The 12184-nt window shown below is 28.4% G+C and overlaps 1 protein-coding gene across 1 annotated transcript in view; it reads left to right on the forward strand.

Annotated features, from left to right (window-relative positions):
• LOC142329503 (cyclic nucleotide-gated cation channel subunit A-like) overlaps positions 1–12184 on the forward strand; it is a 448759-nt gene that overhangs the window by 52942 nt on the left and 383633 nt on the right. Inside the window, exon 2 of the mRNA XM_075374177.1 lies at positions 4655–4807. Coding sequence (XP_075230292.1) covers positions 4655–4807 — 153 coding nt within the window. The remainder of the gene's footprint in view (positions 1–4654; positions 4808–12184) is intronic.

Consider the following 12184-nt stretch of genomic DNA (forward strand, 5'->3'; position numbering starts at 1 on the left):
AACGTTTCCCTCGATCTTGACATAGAAGCTGTAATAGCCCCCTCGTGCCCCTGGCAAGGGGACTAGGGCCTTGATGTATGGCTTCAAACTTTCCTTGGGATAGCATGAATGTATTCTGAAAATTTGAAAGTAATTTGTCGGTTGGTTTTCGCGTAATGCTCTGATACTCCCTCATACCACCACGATAATTTAAAAAAGTACCAAATTTGGTGCAATGTGCCAATTTGTATTAGCAAGTCATTTTTGGTCCTCTATTACTATACAACATTTGTTTTGTTCAATTTCGGATTAGCGTTACACGCGCATACTCAATTTTATTGTTATACATTTTTACTCCCTTGTACGAAGTAAAGGAAGTATTGTGATCACAAAAATTTCGGTTTTCAAATTTTAACAGAAATATCCATTTTGACCATCCTTGAATCCATTTTGATTAGTTTCGGCGTGACATCTGTATGTACGTACAGATGTCATATCTCAAGATGTCATAGCTCAAAAACGATTAGTCGTACAATGTTAAAATTTTGGATTTAGAACTGTTATAACATGTAGTTGTGCACCTTCCCTTTTGATTGCAATCAACTGGATCAAAAGTGTCCAAAAAAGCCAAAAATTAAAAAAAAATTAAATTTTAGACTTATTCTTAACTGCAGTAATAAGCCGTTATTAAGACCTTTTCAACGATATATCAGAAGTTATACTTATTTTCATTGGTTCCAGAGTTATAGCCAAATAAAATTTTAATTAATGAAATTTTTTGATTTTAAAAGCGAAAGGCACATCGGTTCGAATCCGACTTCATCTCCTTTTTTTTTTTTATTTTTTTTAAGTTAAATATATTGATTTATTAATTAAATTTTAGCAATGAATTATGCCATTTATTATGTAATTTATTTATTTTATCATCGTTTCAGAATAGTAGCATTTTCTTTAGTTGTCAATGCTTGAGCTCCCGCTGTGTTCGTATTATATTATTAATATTTTAAATATATTGATTTATTAACCTCTGATTTAAAAAAAATATATTTATAATGAATAATAATTCAATAATAACAATAAAACAAAATATGAAAAGATATCAGAAGCAGTTAATGAAATAAAATTTTACAATGTTTTCATTTTTTTTTTAAATGTGTATATATAATTTAATAAATTTTTCAAAGAAGTCATGAAGTGTTCACATAATTTTTTTTTTAATATGTCGATAAAGAAGTAACTGAAGCTGACTAATTGAACATTTGTGTTTAATATTTTTTAATACACTCGTAGATTGTATTTTTTCTTCCTTCCGGCTATTGAAACTACTTTTTTTAACATTTTGGATATTCATTAAACCGGCAATGAAATAACTGGTAAAAATGAATTTTATAACTTTTCTGACTGACCAGCGTAGCCTAGAAAGGTACATAATTAATTGTTTTTGTTTTTGCCCGAACTTTTTTTTTCCTATTTTATTTATGCTATTTTATTTATTATATTTTGTATTATTTTTATTGAACGTAGTTAATTTTTTTAAACAAAATAATAGAATCATGTTTTGATCTAAAAACTGAAAGTAAAAATTAGATTACACGAATATAAATATTTTAACTTCAAATTATTAATATATATATATATATATATATATATATATATATATATATATATATATATATATATTAATATTCGTAACATATAATTACGAACAGATAATATAGTCAAACTTTATACATAGCAAACTGAAAATACGACACAGTAATCGATAGAATGAAATTGTAAAGGATAGAATTTCCCACAAAAAAAAAATCCACAATTGCACTTGTGTTGAATCTATATTCAGCAGGTCTCCCGAGTAAAATTAGGAAAATTCAAATTCAAAACAATTTTTATTTTCCATCGACTATATATTTATTGCTGCTATTCTCTTATTTCTTATCAGCGTTTTACTCATTACCGAGTACTGTGACTCTAATGACAATGCGTTACAATCCTGCACGGGTCAGCTCGATCATAGCTTGATGGAGAGGTAAAATCTTTTTGATTTGGTCTATTCATCTGCTTTCTGTCCTTCGCTGTGGCCTGGCGCCCTCGATTTTTCCTTTTACATTGGCTTTATCAAGGTACTCTCCGTCTGCTCTTTAGCAGGTATAAAAGTTACAGTTATATAACAAATTTGCCCAAAATTTTGATGTCTGATTTTTTCAAGGTCGATGTTTTACGTTACAAGAATTCAAAAACGTAATAGAAATACAGAGTAATTTTTGGAAATACACTTAAACAAAAAATAAAATGGTTTAAATAAACTGTAAATTATCTGTAATAAAGTTTTTTTATTCCAATGTTCCCAAGTCCAAAAAATCTTTTTTTGTCAGGGAAAAGTTTGCGCGTATGTAGGTATGTTGGGTTAGTCTAACCAGCCGGGTTAGTCTAGTGGTTAAATCAGCTGATTTTTTAAGTCGAGAGTTCTAAGATTCGAGTCCTTGTAAAGGCTGTTGCTTTTATATAGATTTGAATATTAGACGATGGATACCGATGTTGTTTGGTGGTTGAGTTTCAATTAACCATATTTAGAAGACAATAGAAAACCACTCGTAAAACCTGCCAGGAAAATTCTAATGGAATCGCTAAGGTTCTAACACGACTGAAAGGTTAAATTAGTTATTCCTTATTTAGGTATGTTGGCCTGTATTTAGTCTTACAACTCTGAACCCTGTCGACTGATTTTCTTCAAATATTGTAGACAGGTACTACCTTTGGGGCAAAAGAAGATAAATCTTTTTTTGTTTCCGGTGTTGGCCAAACCTAATGGATTTAAGCAGGACATTAAAATAAATAAAACCATTCATTTGAACAAATGAACTTTGTTCCTTTTCCTTCTGTTTGTCTTTTTGTGTTTTTTTTTCAATAAAAAAAAAAATATATATATTAAGAAGGAACTGAGATATCATAATGAAATTTGATTTACGTGCTCACAACAATATCTTATATAAAATGAATATGTTACATTTGGAATTCAAAGGTAGGTATGTAGGTACGGGTGTTGGCCTAATTAATATCTCTTACTGGCTCAACGAATATGTATACGTGGACCCCATAATATGTACTGTTGAATCCGTACTGACTCAACATAAATTCTTTAAAAATGGTTCAACAATATTTTATACACGGGCGTTTAGTGCCATTAAATATTGGAAAACTTTAAAAAAAGATAAGTATAATTTTCGTTATTTTTAACTTTTATCTTTATGCTTAGTTGTTGTGTTGTTGAACTTTAGTAGGTTGAAAATACGTCTTAAGTTATTTTAAAATTCCAATGTTTTAAGACGATCAAATTTAGAGCTGAGGGGTATTTAACATTATTTCTAAACAGCTGTTGCCTCATGTTTCAAAATCTCTTGACCAAAATATTTGGAAAAGTATTTTTCTATATATATATATATATATATATATTGGGTATTCCTATATATATATATATATATATATATATATATATTGGCTATATATTCTTACATTGGCCTGATTCTGGACCCTATCGGACATCTAGGTAATCATGTTTTTCCCCTGGCAATAACTATACTGAGTTACCCGAGAGGTATTGGCCAAACGTAAGGGATTGAAGCAGGACATAAAAATAAACAAAACCGTGTATTGGAACAAAAAACTTGCTTCTATTTCCTTCTGTCCGCCATTTTTTCCTTTTTTTTTAATAAAAATGTTGATTTTAAAAAGGGATTAAGATATCTTAATGAAATTTCTTGACGTGTTCGTACACCAAATATCTTCTATAAAATAAATAATTATGAAAATTTTACTTTTGGAAATAAAAAAATCCCTTTCAGCACGCCGAAAGGCGGCGGTAGATTTCACCGGTGCTAAGTAGGGGATAAAAAGATTTCTACCGTAAAATTAAGAAAAACTTTAAATTTACTCAATACGACAATGGTTGCATGTGAAAAGGTTTCACATATTCAGCATACGACAAACCTACCTTCTTACAATTCCTGCAAACTTTTAGTCTATCCCTTGCCGTAAGGGTTGGCCATATCAAAAATTGTTTCAGACAAACGTTTTAGGTAATGGTTAGAAGATAAAGAAGGTAATGGTTAGAAGTTTAAAGACCACTTTAAACCGATTCGATACTGTGCCTATTAAGGGAGGTATATTTTTTTTGTTTTCGAAACCCCATTTTTTCCACTCTCTGGGCCAGTAGTTAGTGATATCAAAAGACTTTACTTAGATAAGTTTAGGACCTTATCCAAAGAATAGTACGAACTGTAAACGAGTTCGATATTTTACTTAATAATAAAGTTACAGCGATATATTTTTTTCAATAAAAACCCCCACGTTTCCACCTCCATTGTCCGATTTTGTCCATTAACGAACTCGACCTAGATTTTGGGTCGTTATATTTTATCTATCAATTTGAAAGCGATTAGCGCAAAATTACGGCAGTTATCATGTTCACAAGAAAGTGAAATATATATATATATATATATATATATATATATATATATATATATAGATGTATACATAAACCTTTGAACTGACGTATATATGTCGAAATTTACCGGAAATCGAATCATGGTGCCCATTAAAATAGGTAGCTTTCTTATGAAATCTATCTAAGAGGTTACTTCAATTTATTTTTTTATTCATTTTTTTTTTTTTTTTTTAGGCGAGATGTTCTTCTCGCAGTGCACGAGGTCGGGATTCAAAAAGAACTCCAGATCTGTTTTCATCAAAATTCAACCGGCCAGAAACCGACCCACCTGGAGTCCATTGGGGACCTTCATTTGCAGTCGATCCAACCACACCATTCTACTACAGGGTATGTATGTATTAATATTTTTTATTCCCTTTTTTTATTTAAATTGTAATTAATTATAATAAATTTATTTTAAATTAATGGGGTTTTTCGTATATATTTTTTTTTTTTTATTCTTAAGTTAAATTACGTCAACACTAAAAATAAATAGGTTTTTTTTAGAAATTTTGATCATACCACACGAATTTAAAAAAGTGTTAAGCTATAAAGTATATTTTTAATTTGTTCTTCAGTTTTTTGAGACATAACAGTAATGAAATGACACTGGTGAAGTTAATAGAAAACTAATTGGAAAATAGAGAAAACTATTCTGGTTTTGTTTTTAACGTGAAGGAAATTATTAATCTACAAATTCATTGGCAAGTATATAAAGCAATACTGTAATTCAAAGTCAGAATGAAAGCTTGAATGTGCGAGTGATATACATACATGAGTTATTGTTAAAAAAAAAAAAGTACAGTATGTTAGAGAGAAAGGAATAATAGTGATAGAAAAGACTAATCTACTATCTCCTTCCCCAGCATTCCTACGTTTCTTCTGCTGACATCTTGTAGCGTGCATCAGATAAAAACACGAGTAATATTTAAATAAATTTAAAAAGAAAAATTTACTGTTGCAAATTTCCTTCTTAAATCCTAGTTACTTATTCTCTAATTGAATTTTTTCAGTTTAAATTACCAAAAGTAAATGAATAATTTTATAAGTAATAAAATGCCATAAACTCTACGAAACAAAAAAATGAAATAAATAAATTGATAACTAATATTTAAAGCAACGTTTTTTTAAAATATTTTGTAAAATCTTTCCAAAAATGATCATGTTGTTCTGTGTTTTGAAGGGTAAAAGTCTCTTTGAACGTCTACTAAATCGATTTTAGAAATAATTACATCAGTAACAAGATAATTATTACTAAAAATAATAAAAACATTAGTTTTGTAATTATACAAAGAAACCGTTGGGATTTCTTAAAAAAAAAAAAAATTGATTCTTCGCACAACTATACAAAATTGAGGTCATATAAATGTATTTATCTCATCGAATTAAAGGAAGTATTGTGATCGCGAAAAATTTCGGTTTTCAGATTTCAACGGAAATATCTTTCTTGAACATCCCTGAATAAATTTTGACTAGTTTCGGCGTGATGACTGTACACATACATAAATCTCGCAAAACTCAAAGATAAATTAGCCGTACAATGCTGAAATTTTAAATTTAGGACAACATCTAGTTGTGCACCTCCCCTTCTGATTGCAGTAGACCGAATCAAAAGTGTCCAAAAAAGCTCAAAATCCAAAAATTTGGATTTTTTCTTAACTGCAGTAATAAGACCTCATTGAGAGCTTTTCAAATAAATATCATATGTGGTACTTATTTTCATTGGTTCTAGAGTTATAACCAAATAAACCTTTAATTAATGAAATGTATTTGAATCTTACAAGGGGAAGGCACATCGGTTCGAATCCGACTTCATCTCCTTTTTTAATTTTTTTTTTTAATTAAATATATTGATTTATTAATAATTATTCACCTCTGATTGTAAAAAAAATGTTTACAATAAATAATAATTCAATAAAAAATATTAAAAAATATCAGAAGTTATTAATGAAATAAAATTTTATTTGCTGTTAAAAATGTCTGTATGTAATTTAATAAGTGTATAAGGAACTCATGTAGTATCCACATTAGATTTTTTTTATAACAAGTTAAGTTACATAAATTTTTCAACTCATTTTATTTCATTTTTAAACATATACATAAAAATCGGAAGGCCCTCCCACATATTTAGTATATCATTCCTTGAAGCGTCTAAAAAAAAAAAAAAAAAAAAATTATTTTTTAAAACAACTAATAAGGAATTATATTAAAAAGGGAATGAACAAGAGTGACAAGAACGGTAAAGCTGGAAAATTGAAACTGTACCGATGATCCCCCTTAGGTATTAAGTTATCGCTAAGAAAATACGTTTCTTCTCATTCACTCCCTAAGGTTGTGAAATGGATGAAAATCAGTTATTTAAAAAAAGCTTATTTCGCTTCAGCTGAGATACAATACTGAAATATATGAAGAATATTTACTCTAACACCGATCAGATAAATATTTTTTCTGACGTTTATTAAATTTTCCTTAATTCATAAACAAGAAATAAATCTTTGTGTATCATCTAAACCTTCAGTGATAAAATATTTAATATAGATAATGATTATAAAATTTTATAAAGCTGATTCTTTAAATCATTCCCAAAATGTATAAAATTGAATTAAAGGTTGATTCATACTACAAATTTTAAACGCCGCAAAAGTTAAAAATTATATTTACAATAATGAGATGTTATCTATTATTTGATCATAACTGAATAACTATCATTCCTTTGAACGCATTTAACATTTTAAAACAGGAGATTCACTTCATAAGCTCTCTGTTCCGTAATCAGACTTTGAATCAAGCAGCAGCAGAAAATATTTATCATCAAAATCTTGTCGAGGATTTACCTAAGCTAAATAATTAAATCATAAAAATCAGATAAACGTAGTAAAATTATAAATAAAAATATAGTTGTGTCGTCATCATTACATGACCATTAATATGACCTACATGACCATTAATATCTTGGCTATAGTTGCAACAACTTTAACAATACAAATTGAGTTGCGTTCCGGACGTTAAAAGAGTTTAGGAAACAGGTAGATATATTATTACAACCAAGCTTTAAAATAAAAAATTAAATAATAAATAAAATTAGGTTGGCAACACTGAGATTAGTTTACTTAAAATGACATTGATAACACCGAATGGTGATACAATTGATTAAACTAAACACTTGAGTCTGATCCAATCAAAAAACAATATTTTAGTCACGTCACTTAGATACGAAACATAATATCCAAGATTACTGAATGGTAGATAGTCTACATGAAAAAAATCTTATGTGGACACTGGACATCACATGACTTCCTTGTACGCCTATTAAATTATATATACACATTTGTTTTAAAATGAAAAGTACATTAACGTTAATTTTGTAATAACTTCTGATACTTTTTCATATTTTTTTTTAATTTTTATCAATGAATTTTAATGACTGTTATTTTTGTTGTTATAAATGAATTATTATTTATCGTAAATTTTTTTTACAATCAGAGGTTAATAAATTATTAATAAATCAATATATTAAAAAAAAAAAAAAAGGATATGAAGTCTGATTAAACCGATGCCTTCTTGTATGATCCAAATATTTCATTCTTAAAATTTTATTTGGCTACAACACTGAAACCATTGAAAATAATACCACTTATGATACATCGTTGAAAAGATCTCAATGAGAGGGCTTATTACTGTAGTTAAGAAAAAGTCCAAAATCCAATTTTTTTTTTTTTTTTTTTTTTATTTTTTTTATTTGGGCTTTTTGGACACTTTTGGTCTAGTCAACTGCAATCAAAAGAGGAGATGCACAACTAGATGTTACAGCAGTCCTAAATCCAAAATTTTTAACATCCTACAGCTAATATTTTTTGAGTTATGCGAGATACATACGCGCATTTATGCGTGCGTACGTACGTACGTACATACGTCACGCCGAAATTACTCAAAATGGATTCAGGGAGAGTCAAAATCGATATTTCTGTCGAAATCTGAAGACCGAAATTTTTCGCGATCACAAACAATACTTCCGTTATTTTGTACAAGAAAGTAAAAAAGGAAGGAGTATTATCAATACAAAAATCTGGAAAGGTGAATAGTATTAAGATGCATTCATTCTCAGCTCTTTTGCAAAGAATATTTTTACTTCACAAGAAATGAACGAGAGTAAAAAATTATGAATATTTTTTATAGCCTTAATATAATTATTAAACTTCCGATTAAATATTGCAATGGTTACAACAGTTAAAACTATGATTCACTACCTTTTTTGCTCCACACCCCCCAAAAAGTAAAAAAAATATGAGTATTTTTCGACCACCTACAACCACAACCTAATGAAAACTAGTTAAAACTATTTAGCTGCGTTGATAAATATGGGTATGAACATACATGTAAGAAGTTATAAACGCAAACAATATACAGGTTTCAACTTGTGTATGTTCTCCTTGTAATTTGATCTGCTTGCCATAATATTCGCTCTGAGAATGACCCTCTCACAGCGAATATTATATTAACTTGCAAAGCATATATTTGAACACGTTGTGCTCTCAACAGTATAAAAGAGGTAGGTATAAGGAATTGAGATTGTTTTGTTACAAATGCAAAGCTTGTGTCTCGTGCTTTTATTATAAGCTTTTATTTAACTTGTTTTAGTTATAATCAAATCTTGCAACTGCTATATCTTTTGATATCGTATGAAAATCAATGTAATTTGGTACACATATGTAACTTCGATGACAATACAATGCTACAATGTCGGAATTTTGATATGACCCACCCGCACCCACCACGCGCTACCCCTAAGCTAAATTCATGCATGATGCTGAAAATCTTTATTTCTCATGAATTATCGTATGGAAATGATTGAAACCATGTACACGTATGTAACTTCGATGTGTAAAAATAAATATTTTTACTTTTTAGTCTTAATAAACAAACAAACTTGAACAAACAATAATATTCAGATATAAATATTACTAAGATATTTTTTTTTGGGTCTTAAAAGTTTATTGCTCATTAAGACTAAAAAGTAAAAAAAAAAACAAAAAAAAATTACAAAAATATATTTAATTACATATAAAAATTTATTTTTTTAAAAATCTTTTATTTAACTAATATTAATATTAATAAAAAAAGGAAACAAATTAGAAAAACCCTCTAAAAAGTAAAAAATAAGAATTAAATCAAATTGAGAAATTTAAACAAAAAATATAATATATTAACGAATATAAAAATGCACTGAAAAGTAAAAAATAGATTATATAATATCTAATAAATAGCCAATAAATAGCCAATAAATAAATGTAATAATTATTAAATTTTAAAATTAACAAACTATGCGATGAAATGGGGCGAAAAGAAAAAAATCACTTATTTCCCCTATAGAAATCAGATGTTTATTGCAGGGGAAAGAGTCAACCTGGTTATTGGAATTGCCAGATAAGTTAATATTTTTCCAGGATAAACCAACGTTATTTTTAATATTTTTACAGAATATTGAATATATTTTGCTGTTAGCCTATTTAACTGAGTATTTTCGCATTTAACGTCTTTAATGTGAATTTCAAGGACGTGATAAAAATATTTAATTAATGACAGAAAATTTACGTTTGCATTAAGAAGCTTCTTTTTTTTTCCTGTTTAACCTCCGGTAACTACCGTTTAGATAATTCTTCAGAGGATGAATGAGGATGATATGTATGAGTGTAAATGAAGTGTAGTCTTGTACATTCTCAATTCGACCATTCCTGAGATGTGTGGTTAATTGAAACCCAACCACCAAAGAGCACCGGTATCCTCGATCTAGTATTCAAATCCGTGAAAAATAACTGGTTTTACTAGGACTTGAACGCTGTAACTCTTGACTTCCAAATCAGCTGATTTGGGAAGACGAGTTAACCACTAGACCAACCCGGTGGTGCATTAAGAAGCTTGATATCTGGTTTATTCACCTTCAAAGCAAAAATTTTGATATGTTTCCACTTACTTCTGATTATTATGAGAAAAATTTGGATGATGTAAACACTATTATTCTCCGTAGTTTGAATAGCATGAACATGAATTTGCGTGAGCTGAAAATTCAGTTGGAGGAGTATTTCCCGGATGATAAAAATGATTTCTCGAAAAGACGGGTTCAGAATCCATTTAGTAAAAAACGTTGTTGCAGCTGCTAAGTTTCCATTTGACATTGACGACCAGCTCATCGAAATCTCTGCCGGTAAAACGTTACAACTACAACTCACATCTGAAGATTTACATACGTTTTGACTTGCTCGTCGAAGTTAATATATAAAAATTTAATCACAGAAGCATACCTTGCGCTACACGAATGACCTCAGAGAAAAAGGTTTTTCTTTTAAAAATTAAATATAGGAATCGTTTTTTATCATTCGAAAATAATTTGCTTTCGTGTGTTTCTAACACAGATCAACGTATGAGAAACTTTTAAATGAAAATCAAATGCAACCATCTCATTAATTTATTTTTTTTACATGTGTTCTTATAAATGTAAGTAAAATGTTTATAATAAATGTTTTTTTATCATAAAAATAATTTAATTATTGTTTACGAGTAAAGTTGTAGGCTAATTTTTCGATCCCTCATTTATTTCATCGCGACCCCTGTGGGGGTTGTGACCTCCAGGTTAAAATAATAGTAATATATATATATATATATATATATATATATATATATTAATAAAAAGTCATTAAGATTTTACTTTTCCGACTACAGATCTACTGCTGCTGCAGCAACGTAGCTGTAAAGGGATTGTATAGCGATCAGCTAAACGTTTTCGGTATCGGGGTTTTTGCCAATGTCGATGTTTCAAGATACTCTCAGTATAAAAACAAAATTATAAAAATTTCCTGAAGAAATATGAAGTATGTATGTATGTTGGGCTGTCTTGATATATCTCTGGACTGGCTCAACGTAAATTTTTCGAAAATGTCTCAAACAATTACTATTTCTGAGGCGTAATTTTTGAAGTATTATGATGGCGTAAATTTTTCGACAAGGAGGGGTAGTTTTTATATAATGGTTGTAGAAAATTGAATTTAAGTTCTATAAAAGTAATATTTTTGCAATTTAAAATTCCAAACCTTAAAGTGAATTGGATTTAAGGATAATGGATATTTATTACCACTTCTAAACAGTTTTTAACTCATATCTCGAAAAACTAGTTAATCAAAAAAGTAGAAATTTGGTAAAATGTATGGTTAATAAACTAACTTTTTTTCTGAATTTCTACCCCATCAGACAAGGGGCCAGTACAGTATCTACTTTTTTATTTCAGAAAAATATATTTCTTTTTTACGTTTTTTGAATAACATTGTTTTACGAAATCGGGCCAATTTATTGAAGTAAATAATTACTTCAAAAAAATAAACTAAGATATCACTGAAAAAAAAAAAAGTTAACGGAAGCCTTAAAAATAAGTAGTCATAAGATAAGGAATTATTGGAACCCTTAGATAAAATAGATTTTTTGTTTTTAAATTTAATTTTCAAGATTAAATATTCAACTATATATACATCTAGCATTAATTTATGCAAGATGAGAAATTTTTTTTTTTTTAAATGGATACATATGACCCGACTTAAAATAAAAAAAAATAAATTGATTTTTTTTTTTTTAATTTCTGATATTTTATCTGTTTTTTATGTTGCTGCTGTTATTAAAAAATGTTATACGAGGTAGATGTGAACCAGTGGATCAAATTAAGATTGTACCCTAATATAA

This window comes from Lycorma delicatula, chromosome 8, assembly GCF_047948215.1.
Source record: "Lycorma delicatula isolate Av1 chromosome 8, ASM4794821v1, whole genome shotgun sequence".
In the NCBI taxonomy this organism is placed as follows: Eukaryota; Metazoa; Arthropoda; class Insecta; order Hemiptera; family Fulgoridae; genus Lycorma; species Lycorma delicatula.